Here is an 11568-nt window from a genome sequence, read left to right as displayed (position 1 = left end):
GAATTTAGGATGTTACAGTGGTAGTTATTGACAAGAATATGTCAATGTGCTGCTAATACCCACCACAGGACAAAGATTACTTTTATAAATTTCTCTTTTATTTATATGTATCTAAGAGTTGTAGTTATACTTTGTTCGAGTGTTTTCTACTTTTTCTTCCACAAGTTGTTTTTTGCAATGTTTCCATGTGTTCTGGGTCCTAAACATGTGCCATGTTTGATATGTTATGGTTGGCACAGGTAATGGAATATTTATCTCCTTGTTTTCCAGATTAGTCTTGCTCTTTTTATACTTTTGCCCACTCTTTGCTCCTTAGAACATTTCTCTGGATTTTCCCAGTAACTGTCTTTGGCAGGTCCTGAACAAACTCCACCTGAAAGGCAAAAATACGTCCTGGTTAAACTCCCAGCTGAAGGAAAGACAATATTTCATTATGGCTGGGGATGAAAGAATGGGAAGCTGCACAGCCAGGGCTGGGATGATGAAATGCTGACTGAATGCCTTGCCCATTTGAGCTGCAGTGAAAACTCCAGGATTCCACAAAGAAAGACTGGGCCCTCATAAAATAAAATTTCACCACCATTGCCTCCCTCTGGGTCCATTCTAGCACACACAGCTAACCCAAGGCTACAGCTGCAACAAACCCTATTATCAACTTTTATTTTATCTACCTCTGGTCGCAGTGTTTGTCAGAAAGCTGTTGAAAAAGAGCTGAGGCAGGACAAAAATTGCCCAGTTTCTGGTACAATGAGAGAACGTGTCCTTTTGGGCTGGACTTACCTTCCTTGGATACTTGTACGGTGCAGTGACCTTCTTAACATGCTGTTGAAGCTCATGAATTAATTTTTCTGGATCATGTGATACAAAAGCAGGAGCTAAAACAATGAAGGCTTTGACCACCTGTGCCACAAAAATGAAGGGGTTCCATTAACTTCCAGAGCTGGCAATAAGGGAATATATCTGCTGTGAAAAGTGAATGTCAACATTCAGAATGCCAAAATTTGATATTTTTCTTTAATTTCCCTTTTCAATAGCTGTTTATTACAGAATGCTCTGCTATGAAGGACTCATTCTGCAGCAGAGGATTTTTTCCATATTTCCAGCTTTTTTTTTCCCTTAAAGTTATATCATAATAAAGCTGAAAATCTTGACTCTGTTGCTCAAAGAAATGTTGCAAATGTAGAAAATATAAAACAAAAATTAAACACTCTGGATGTCATTGCTACAGTGCACTAGGTGACAAAACAAGAAATAATCAAAATTTCATTGCTTAGAAAAAAAAATATCTTTACTAGTCTGAAAAGCCAAACTATATTTCCACATGAAAAGATGCAAACAAATAAAAAATTTTGATACTGTAAGATCTATTAAGATATGGATTTAAAAAAAATTTAGCCCACCCAATTTCAAAATATACAACATATTGAATTCCAAGGAAGCCTAGTACATATAAGGAAGTTAATACTTAGTAGAAAGGGTATTTATTTTAGATTTTTTCCTATTTTGTTTTACCTCCCCTCGCACTGGGTCAGGACTGCTGACAACAGCCACCTCTGAGACTGCTGGGTGCTCAATCAACGCACTCTCCACTTCAAATGGGCCAATGCGATACCTGGGGAGCACAAAGGCAGCTCAGCCCAGCAGCATGGACCAGTCCTTTGCTCCTTCCAGGCTGCGTTTCAGGAGGCAAATCTAAAAGGAAATGCCTTACCCAGCAGAGTTAATGATATCATCAGCTCTTCCAACAAACCAGACATATCCCTCTTCATCCATAACGCCTCTGTCCCCGGTGAGATAAAAATCTCCACACACAGAGGCAGCAGTTTTCTCTGGATTATCCTGACAACAATCAAATATTTCAGAAAACATTTCTGATTATTAGTGAAGCATAATGCATTTCCTTAGCAGTGGTGCAAAGAATGATAGAAGTAATTTTTTCAGTTGTTCTGAAAATTAGTGTGTTTAATACTGTTTCATATTTTCAACTAAAAGACCCAGAGCCATATTAATTAGCAGTTTAATGCCTGAAGTATGTGACAGGTGGAAAAGAGCACTGCACACTAAAGAGTGTATGTAGAGATTTCTGTTCAAGAGAGAAAAGGTTATGGTCTATCAAAATGCCCATCCATCACAGCAAATGTGTAACCCACAAAAATGTGTAACCCATTCTGTCCAGGGAAATGATTTATCATTGCAGGGAGTTACCACAATAACATCCTGTCAAAAAAACCTTTTTACCCTTAACTGACAGGACCAAAACTCAAATGAGGTCACCTGCAGGAAAAATTTCATTATTTGCATTGACTTATGGAACCTCTACATCCAGTGTAACCTTGGTTACACATTTGGACAACAGAGGACAGACTGAAAACCAGAAGCTATGGTCTTGAACTTGTAGAAGTTTCTTATCCCCTAGCAAGAAAATACATTTTACAAGTTGTTGTTTGAGGATGCTACAAATACCCCAATATTATGGGGGTTCAGAAAATGATAAAAACCATAGATAGGTCCCCCAAAGTTTATTCATTGTGACAGTTTAGTTGCAGGGGAGACTATCGTTAAGTTTGCCTCAGTCCACTGTTTTCTTAAGAATGTCCTGCACCTCAGCATCACCACACACTGATCAGGCTCAAAGTCCTCAAGTAACCCAGTGAGGCTTTCTGAGGATCCTGCATGGAATTCTGCTCCTGGCAGACCTTTGCCCTGGCTCTCTGCTGAGTCTCCCAGCAGACACAGACACAGCAGGTCAGGCTCACCAAGTACTCGGAGAACAGACAGAAGGGTCGTGTGGGCTGCACCCGGACAGCAATGGTGCCCTCTTCTCCTCTAGGCACAACAGCCCCACGGTCATCTACGATCTGCAGAAAGGACAGACACAGCATTGTGCTTTGATCAGCTCACAGGAACATCTGCTGCAGCTCAGTGCAGGGCACAGAGGGACGCAGACAGCACTGCCTTGCTGTTCTACCCACAGCTGCCACATACCTGCACATCATAAGGGGGAACAGCTTTTCCCAAAGAGCCAGGTTTAATTTTCATTCCTTTCATATTGGCACAAATTGCCACCTGCAGAATACATTTTTTTAAAAAGATTTTTAAAAATTGTTGCAACATCTTGTAAATTTTATTATTGTTTGTATTAGGCATCTTTCCATGATTTTGCTGTGACAAGGGCTGAATCAGGACCAAAGAACTATGATTTTTTTGAGAACATAAGAGTGGGGTTGAGAGGCATTTCACATCAGACCTGTGTGAGCTTTGTTTTGTTGGGTCTGAGCTAGTGGATTGTCCTGTAAACACTTGACTTTTATTTTGCAGGACAGCAGATTATTATTACAGATCTTATTTCAATACTGGGACAATTAATTTGGAAACATTTCAAGGGCAAAATGAAAGAAATCCTGAGATCTCAGTCTTAATATTTTTGTTAATGTTCACTTACAGAGAAATCTGGGATGTGAGCTGGTTTAATATTTGCCATTAAAAACTCAGACAGGCCAAATTGATAGCTGGAGCAAATTATGTTTTCAGGGTTGTTTGAAGTAAAGATGATAAAGGGATCTCCTACAACTTATTTGATTGGAAGTGTCTCTGGCATGGTTTTTGCAGGGGTCTAAACCATTAGAACATGCAGCTTGCTGATTCTGGAACTGTATAATTACAATTATACAAAGTATTTTTTTTTTTTTTTTAATCATATAAGTGATTCTCACTTTTTCCATTGATTTATCAAGGACATAGTGGCTCTGGTATTCTTACCCTTGAATGGGTATACTACAAGAATTAATGCAAACGTACTGTTTCGGTCTGGCCATAACCTTCATGGATATCCAGCCCTGTCTGGATTTTCCACTTTGCAAGTACTTCAGGATTCAGTGCTTCTCCTCCAGTTGTGCAGTGCTTCAGACTTGGGAACTTGTAGCTTGAGAGGAAGAGCAAATGAAATAATTCCCTTAACTCCTAAAATGAGCAGTAAGCAACCCTAACTAAACAGACTTCCTCAGCTTTCCAAGTACATCTAAGGCTGAAGGAAAGACTAAATAGGAAGACAGAGCCTGAGCTCTCTGTTAAACCTGGGTTGGTTTTTGGCAGGATGAAAGACCTATGTGACCAGAATGAGTACCTTACCAAAGATGTGAAAACTCCTTACAAACCACTTCTCACAACCTGGGTATTTCACAGAGTAACAAACCAGGAAGAACAGCTACCAAATAGCTCTCAGCATGTGGAACTCTGCTAACTGCTCCCTTCATTCTCAAACATGTGAGAACAACTCCATGGTGTACCAGCTGATCCAATGCTGCCTAAAACATTGACTGAAATTGAACTGTGAAGCCTAAATTCAGAGGAAGTTACAGCTTAAAAAAAAAAAATCTTCCTTGTTTCCTATGTGCTGTCTATTCAAAGACCAAGTGCTGAAGCCCAAGCAGCGTATGGTGTGGCTAATTCTTCTCACATTTGAAAACTGAGAGCCTTCTTTACTGAGAGCAAGCTTTGCTAATTAGGTTTCCTTGAACTGAAAAAGAGAATTAAGGAAGCTAAGGAAGTAATCATGCAGAACTGTCCCAGCATTATACCCCAGCCTCCCTCCCCTCCCTGCGGTACCTGCTCACATCATGTTGGACCAGCATGCGGAAGGCGGTGGGAGCCGTGCAGAAGGTGGTGATGGGATATTTTGAGAGAGTCTAGAAAAATAGGAAGTTGTTGTGCTGGACATGAAGTGTAATGCTGGGTCTGACCTTGTGAATGTGCAGGTGATTAACACAATTTACATGCTCAAATGTCTGCAAGATGAAAACCCTAAAAATGCTGTACCAGACAGTCCAACTCCTGCAGAAAATATAGAACTTTCTGTCCAACAGAAGTCATTCATGTAAATGAAGGACCAGTGAGAACAGTAGTTCCAATTAAAGGGTTTTTTGGGGTGTTTTCCAAGGTGTCTTTGTCCTAGGCTCAAGCCTAATTTGTGATAGGGAACTATACCACAGCTTTTCCAGTATTATTCTTGGGAAAGTCAGAGTTTCTGCCCCACACAAGAGGCCAATGTTGAGGAGAATCATCCAGCTGAGTGGTTTTGAAAAAGACCTGGGAAGAGGAGTAGGCATTCTGGTACCTTTGGATTGCTTGAGATGTGGGGATTACGCACCTCTGCAATAACTTCTGGTTGAAACTGTGGTATATTGTGTACAAAGACACAGGATCCACAGATCCATGGTGAAAAAACACTGCCGTAGGCTGATTTTGCCCAGCCAGTATCAGAGGTATTCCACATTACATCTGAAGGAGTCAAGTTCAACCAATACCTGATGAAAAAGCAGAGATGAAAAAAACTTTCAGGGAAAGCAAATCAATACCAAGCCACAGATTTAACTTTTAAGACATAACAAAATGGCCCAAGGTTGCTCAGGTTCTCATGGAAGGTTGACTCAACATGAGAGCACTTGACTTCCTCTGGTGAAGCTGTAGGGATGTTTCCTTATTGCTCCTCTGCTTTCAGCCCTGCAAGTGACACAACTCTGCATGATGAGTGCAATTGGGTCTTCAAGAAGCTTTTAATAACAAGGGTTTTACAATGAGAAGGGAAAGATGAAGAAGGTGCAAATCCTACAGTTATGAAATGCCTGTATTTACCTGAATGTTATGGCTTCATGTTCAGTTTAATGCTCATCACAGCATTTAATCAGGACTGTGGGAGGAATTGCAAGGTAATACCTGCCAGTGGTTGCAAATCCAATGCCGTAACTGCTGTGGGAATGCAGCACCATTTTTGGAAAGCCCGTAGTTCCGCTGGTAAAATACACGAGCATTGGGTCTTGACTCCTCGTCTTGACACATTTATGGTCAGCAGATGCAACCCTTCAGAAGAAATTATATATTCCAGTCACTACACACAGTTTTCCACTAGGGAAGCAGTATTTTTATTGTTTAGGAGTTCAACAGGAAAGCTGCCCCAAATTATATGATCTTACTAAATCCATTATATATCACAGGGAAAAGTTAGAGAACACATTTTGCCTTATGCATACACTCTGAATCACAAGGCTGAGGAGCAAGAAGAAGCTGAAGGACCTGAACTTGGGTCCCAGAACCTGGGTTGCATGAATCTGTACTTAATGCAGCGTAATTACAATGCTGAAAGTTGACAGAGAAACGTAACTCATTTGCATTTTGAAAATTACCCCCACAACTCAGCAATGTCATCTAACTAATACAGCTCCCTTCACCTCAAAGATCTGGGAAGAAAAGAGCTGGATACTCACACAAGGAGTTCTTTGAAGTTCAGCCACCCATCCCTGCTCCCTTGGCCTACAATGAGTTTACTTTTCAGGAACTGGCTGCCAGGCAGGACAGATTCCACTGCAGGTGCCAGCGTGTCATTGGTAACAATGCACTTGGCTTTTGAAGCCTGCAGTCGGTATGAGATGTCTTTGGCTGTTAATTGAGATGTTCCTGGAATAAGGACAATTCCTGGAAAAAAAGCAAGGAGCAATTGAGAAAACTCAGCATTTCCCAAAAACGTTTGATAATGTGTCTCTGTTGATGCTGATTTTATCCATCATGGATGTTTATCAGTTTAAAAGCAGAGCAAAATAGATATATTGAATTATTAATGACTCTAATGATATAAGTTCTTCCATTATAAATTCAGCTGCCTTCCAATGTATGTGGTCAAGTCTGGCCCTTGGTTGCAGCCATTCAGCCCTCACTGGCTTCACCTGAGGATGCTGTTAGACTGGACCATGTCTGGCCCTGTGCTTCCTGTGTGGGTGCTGCCAATTCTCCTTCTAGGCCAAAGATCACTTCTAGAGGTCACAACAGAATACTCCTGTTTACATTGTCTTGTATGCTCTCTTTGCCTTCTGTCTGCACCCAAGAAGTCAGTGAGTCACTCACCTGCTCGCATGCAGGCCACATTCAGGAGCCACCACTCAGGAACACGAGGCAGAACTGCCAAAACCCTGTCTCCTCTCTGCAAACCACAGGCCTCAGAAAGGACATTGGCTGCCTTCCTGGACAGAGAGCCCAGCTCCTCAAAGCTCCACTTCACCTCCTCTCCCTCATCATTGACCCACCAAAAAGCTGGATTTGCTGGCTTTTTTCCAACCTACAACACATTAGGAGATATTAAAATAAGACAAACTTTAAAACATTTCATCATCCCTAGCAATCACTCTCTTAGGGTGATACCTGTATTTCTGATAAACAAAATAAAATATTGCTTTCCACTCTGCAGTCAATACTGCCCAGTACCCATGAGAAAACAGATTTGTATAATCTGAGATTTGTTCCACTGTGTCCTTGTTTTGGCTGGAATAGAGTCAATTTTCTTACCATGTCCTGATAAAGTGCTGTGGTTTATGAATTTAGGATCAGTGCAGTTTTGATAACACACTGATGTTTTAGTTGTTGCTAAGCAGTGCTTACTGTAGGTCAAGGACGTTCCAGTTTCCCACACTCCGCCAACAAAGAGGCACACAAAAATCTGGGAGAGACCATAGACAGGGCAGCTGATCTGAACTGCCTGAAGGGTTATTCCACATCACAGGAGGTCCTGCTCAGTTTATAACCTGGGAGGAAATTTCCTGGGAGGTGTTTGGAAATTGGCTGGGCATCAATCAGTGGGCACTGAGATACTACTGCTACTAGTATGATTATTATTATTACTATTATATTTCAATTCTTAAGCTGTTTGTTCCTCAACCCATGTGTTTTACCTTTTTTTTCTCCTGATTCTCCTCTCCATCCCACTGTGTGTGTGTGTGTATGTGTGTGTGTGAGATCCAGGGGCTCTGTGGTTCTTAGTTGACAGCTGGGGTTAAACTACAATTCAATGTCTAGAAAAGACAAATACTACCTTTTCCAGTCGTGCCCACTCATCTAACACATCACTTGCAAAGTTGAAGTATTCTGGCAGTTCCTTTTTACCCTGGTTTATAGATTCATAATGGGAAATAATCTGAGATGTAAGAAGCCTGTTGTTTCCATGGAATTTTCTGGAAGGTGACCCGAGAATCCACAAACACTGAGGAATGCAGGATTTAATAAATGTTCTCATGATAAATGATGTTTTATCAGATGGTGAGGGGAAGGAATTTGGTGTACACCTAAGGAATCAGTCACCTGGAATGAAAGAAAATACATTTAAAACCAGACAGTTATTGGATGCTGTCCCATGTATGATATAGGATAAATGAATGCAAACCAGCTTGAAAAAATAGGCTGTTTATACACATCCTCATTTTGTATCATGTTACCTGTATTTTTGTGATGTGAGTATTCAACATTATGGTATACAGAAGGAATAAGCATAGTCATCTTGAGGTTAATAAAATTAGCAGAGTTGTTACTATCAATCCTGGAACAAAAACAACTGTGGAATCTCATTCAGCTGGGATAAACGGTGGTTTAACCTCAGTAGCATATGCAGGAGGCATCAATCTGAGGCCATGGGAAACAGGACACTGAAGAAAGGACACCTAGCTAAGTCATGGCAAGAAGAGTGGGGACATGGGAGTCAATATCTTAATAGAACTATCCTATATTTGGTCCGGTTTCTGTTTCTTGCTCTCAGCTGGTTTGGTACCTTTTACAAATAAGGTCATGTTCCAAGTCCGTGTTCCTGATTGGATCCTTACCCTCAGAAGACCCCTATACCTTTTGGTGTTCGCCACGCCTCCCATTTTTAGATCTTGCCCCTTGACTCTGCAGTTTCTACATCTGTTATTTTGCTATTAAGTCTTTATTTTTCAGGCAAAACCATAATTATCATCCTTTATTTTGCCAGTTCCCCCAGCCAAGTTGAACTAGGGATCGCAGTGAGTGAAGACTACAATAAATGGGGCCCGAACAGGGACCTCATATTGAGGGATCTACTTTGGCTCGATTTGGCTGGGTTTTGGCCAATCAACAGGACATCTCTTTTTTCTTTGCTGTGGATTAAATTGGAAGGCTTGACATGATTACAAGCAACCCTTGGAGCTGGCTCAGATCTTTTGGATGCCTGCCCGAAAAAGCAGGTAAGCGGATAATAGAGACACTTATTCCTGCTGTTCCTACCCCAACCAGGTGGGCACACCTCACCTAATCCCGATTATTATGGGAATAAGACTGGCAAGACTAAACAGGGACATATACGATAGCTTTAAATTTTTCTTCGCAGTTCACAGAAGGGCCCAAAATCGTGAGGTAAAAAAACCTCCTAAAATGAGTGTTTCAGAATTTTCCAGTGACTGCAGCCAGGAGTGCTGCGCCAAGCTCTGCTGCCGCCAGGGCCTTGCGTTCGCCCACCTGGCGCTGCCTCAGCCCAGCCACTTCTGCCTCGCCAGCTGCAGCCCATGGGACAAGCCTGCCTGCTGCCCGCTCAGCCCCTCACAGCGCTGCGGAAAACAGCACAGACTGTGGAATTTTCTCTGCAGGATTTTGAGATTTTGTGGGTGTCACACTTCATGACCTAGCTACCAAGGGGGCCCTCTCATGATGTGTCTGCTGCCTGCTTTCCATGTGATTCTCAAAATGCTCAAAGCCAAAGAGCACCAACTCCCAGTGCTCGGCCCCTCCCCGGCCTTGCTGGAGTGGCAGGAATCCGAGGGGTCTGGGGCCACTCCACCTTGCAGGATCCCTTCCCACACTGAGACTGCTTTTAACCCCTCTAACCCTGGGGATGAAACTCGAGGGCGGAACCTGTCCCAGACACAGGACGGTGTGTCTACCCCTGCCCCTTTCCCCATCGCAGAGGAAAAGATACAGCAAACATTACCCTAGAAATATTTGGAACTTAAAATTCTCTCTCAGACTGTTACAAACTATTAATTGGGTTAAGCCTTTGCTAAAGATAATTCCTGTTGTTTCTTTTGTTACATTCCTTTTTAATTTGGTAATTGATTCTGCTTATTTTACAGGTATTTTTAAGAGAGCTGAAAATTCCTTCCTAGAGACAGTTACTAATGATCAGTTATACTCCTTGCTTAAAACTTTTAATTTTTATTTTTTCTCAGAAACAGCATCCCTATTTTGTCATGCATATATGTTTTCATTCTTCTTTGCCAAGATTCCTAACAGAAGGTAATAAACAAACTAACATGCATTGTCACTACATGCTCTGGCTGCCAGAAATATTCTCTACTGTCTGTTAAGGCAGGAGTAAATTCTAGAGGATTTCACAGATTACAAATCTGGCAGAGCAATGCTACCCATTATGTGTCTTTTGGTCGCTTTAAATGTATGCATGTTTCCAGAGACACTTTCTTAGGAGCAATCTTTGCCTCTGCTCACATAGGTGAAACTGGAAAAGATGTTATTAAACATTTCCTACAAGCACCTTCAACTCTAGGCATCCCACAAGAAATAAAAACAGATCATGGACCTGCCTATATATTTTACCCCTTGTCGCATGTCTTCAATTGTAACTATTTATTCTCACATCTTTGGTGCATGGATCTCAGCATTGGTCAAATTTTACTTCTCAAGAAAAGTTACTTATTTAACATTGGAACTGTTGCCTTATTCCTTAGTAGAACCTTATACAGTAATATTTAATCTGCCTATCAGGCAAATGAGTTCAAATACCCAGAGCTTAACACAATGTAATCTTTTCAGTGATGTCTGCCAGCATAAACAATCTGGGTGCACATTTTTTCCCCCAGATAGATGTTTTGTCAAAAGCAAAAGAAATTCATGATGTTCTGCATAATCCTTGGACATTGTGGCAGAGAAATACTGATGAGTTGTAAACAATCCTTAATCACGTAGGAAAATGCTTCTCCTTTCTTGGTCTGCTCTAATTCTCTTATTTATCTGTAACTTGCATATTTCAGAGCATTACAATGACAAATGTAATATACATATACAAAATATACATAATAGCCTATAAGAGAAAGAGGAGGGACATAATATTTAGGAATATTTAGGGAAATGATATTCAAGACTGACAAGATGAAACACATTTAGAGTTTGGGATTCCCAAGTGCTCTGCAACAACATCTGCAAGAAGACTGTGTAAACCTTCAAGTTCTTAGCACTTTCTCACCTGCAAATGTAGAGGTGAAAATGAAGACAAAAAACTCAGGAAAAGACCCAGTAATGGCAAAGTTCTCAGAATGAGAAGTGATAATCAAAAATAGTTATTCCTGATTTAATATCATTTGCTTTGCTCAGTGATCATAAACATGAGGAGTTCAGATAAATAACATTTTCCTCACATGTCTGCTATGGACAGGAAAGATCAGGAGCTGCTGGGGGAGATCCTCTTCATTCATTTCACTCACCTGTTAGGACATGTTTCCCATAAGAGACACTGCAAGGATCAGCTGTTCCCTGGAGATGTGAAACCTGGAAACTCCTTCATAAAGGTTCTGGAGTGAAACTCTTCTGACTTTATTGCTCACTTCTGGAGCAGTGAGAAAAGAATGTGGCAGAAAACAGACCAAGCAGCAGAATTCTTTCTGTGGAGTAACTTTTTTCTTGTAATCATTTACACCATTGTTAATTGTGCATAATTTGCACCTTAACCTAAAGCATTTTTTTCCTCCAGTTTAACCATTTAAGTACATCACAAATTCATCATGATGA

General features: G+C 41.0%; 1 protein-coding gene across 1 annotated transcript; it reads right to left on the bottom strand.

The window, feature by feature from the left end:
* Positions 1–76: 76 nt before the first annotated feature.
* LOC105759942 (acyl-coenzyme A synthetase ACSM4, mitochondrial) lies at positions 77–11567 on the bottom strand. Its single transcript, XM_072935627.1, has 14 exons — positions 11265–11567; positions 7856–8121; positions 6895–7105; positions 6261–6468; positions 5713–5856; positions 5147–5303; positions 4606–4685; positions 3799–3922; positions 2986–3066; positions 2757–2858; positions 1712–1839; positions 1513–1612; positions 781–900; positions 77–373 (listed from the first exon to the last, which is right to left on the bottom strand). Exons 2-14 carry the CDS (start codon positions 8054–8056, stop codon positions 287–289), a joined length of 1743 nt encoding a protein of 580 aa, XP_072791728.1. The 5' UTR covers positions 8057–8121; positions 11265–11567; the 3' UTR covers positions 77–286.
* Position 11568: the final 1 nt, after the last annotated feature.

Source organism: Taeniopygia guttata, chromosome 14 (assembly GCF_048771995.1).
Source record: "Taeniopygia guttata chromosome 14, bTaeGut7.mat, whole genome shotgun sequence".
Taxonomy (NCBI): Eukaryota; Metazoa; Chordata; class Aves; order Passeriformes; family Estrildidae; genus Taeniopygia; species Taeniopygia guttata.
This window is presented reverse-complemented; position numbering and strand designations above follow the sequence as displayed.

Excerpts from the sequence above, each read along its gene's own strand:
- LOC105759942 (XM_072935627.1), bottom strand. The coding sequence starts at position 8,056 with ATGAGAACATTTATTAAATCCTGCATTCCTCAGTGTTTGTGGATTCTC. Across the intron at positions 3,923-4,605 it reads GTCCAACATGATGTGAGCAG|CTACAAGTTCCCAAGTCTGA; the intron begins GTACCGCAGGGA and ends CTTCCTCTCAAG. Across the intron at positions 1,613-1,711 it reads GATATCATTAACTCTGCTGG|GTATCGCATTGGCCCATTTG; the intron begins GTAAGGCATTTC and ends TGTGCTCCCCAG.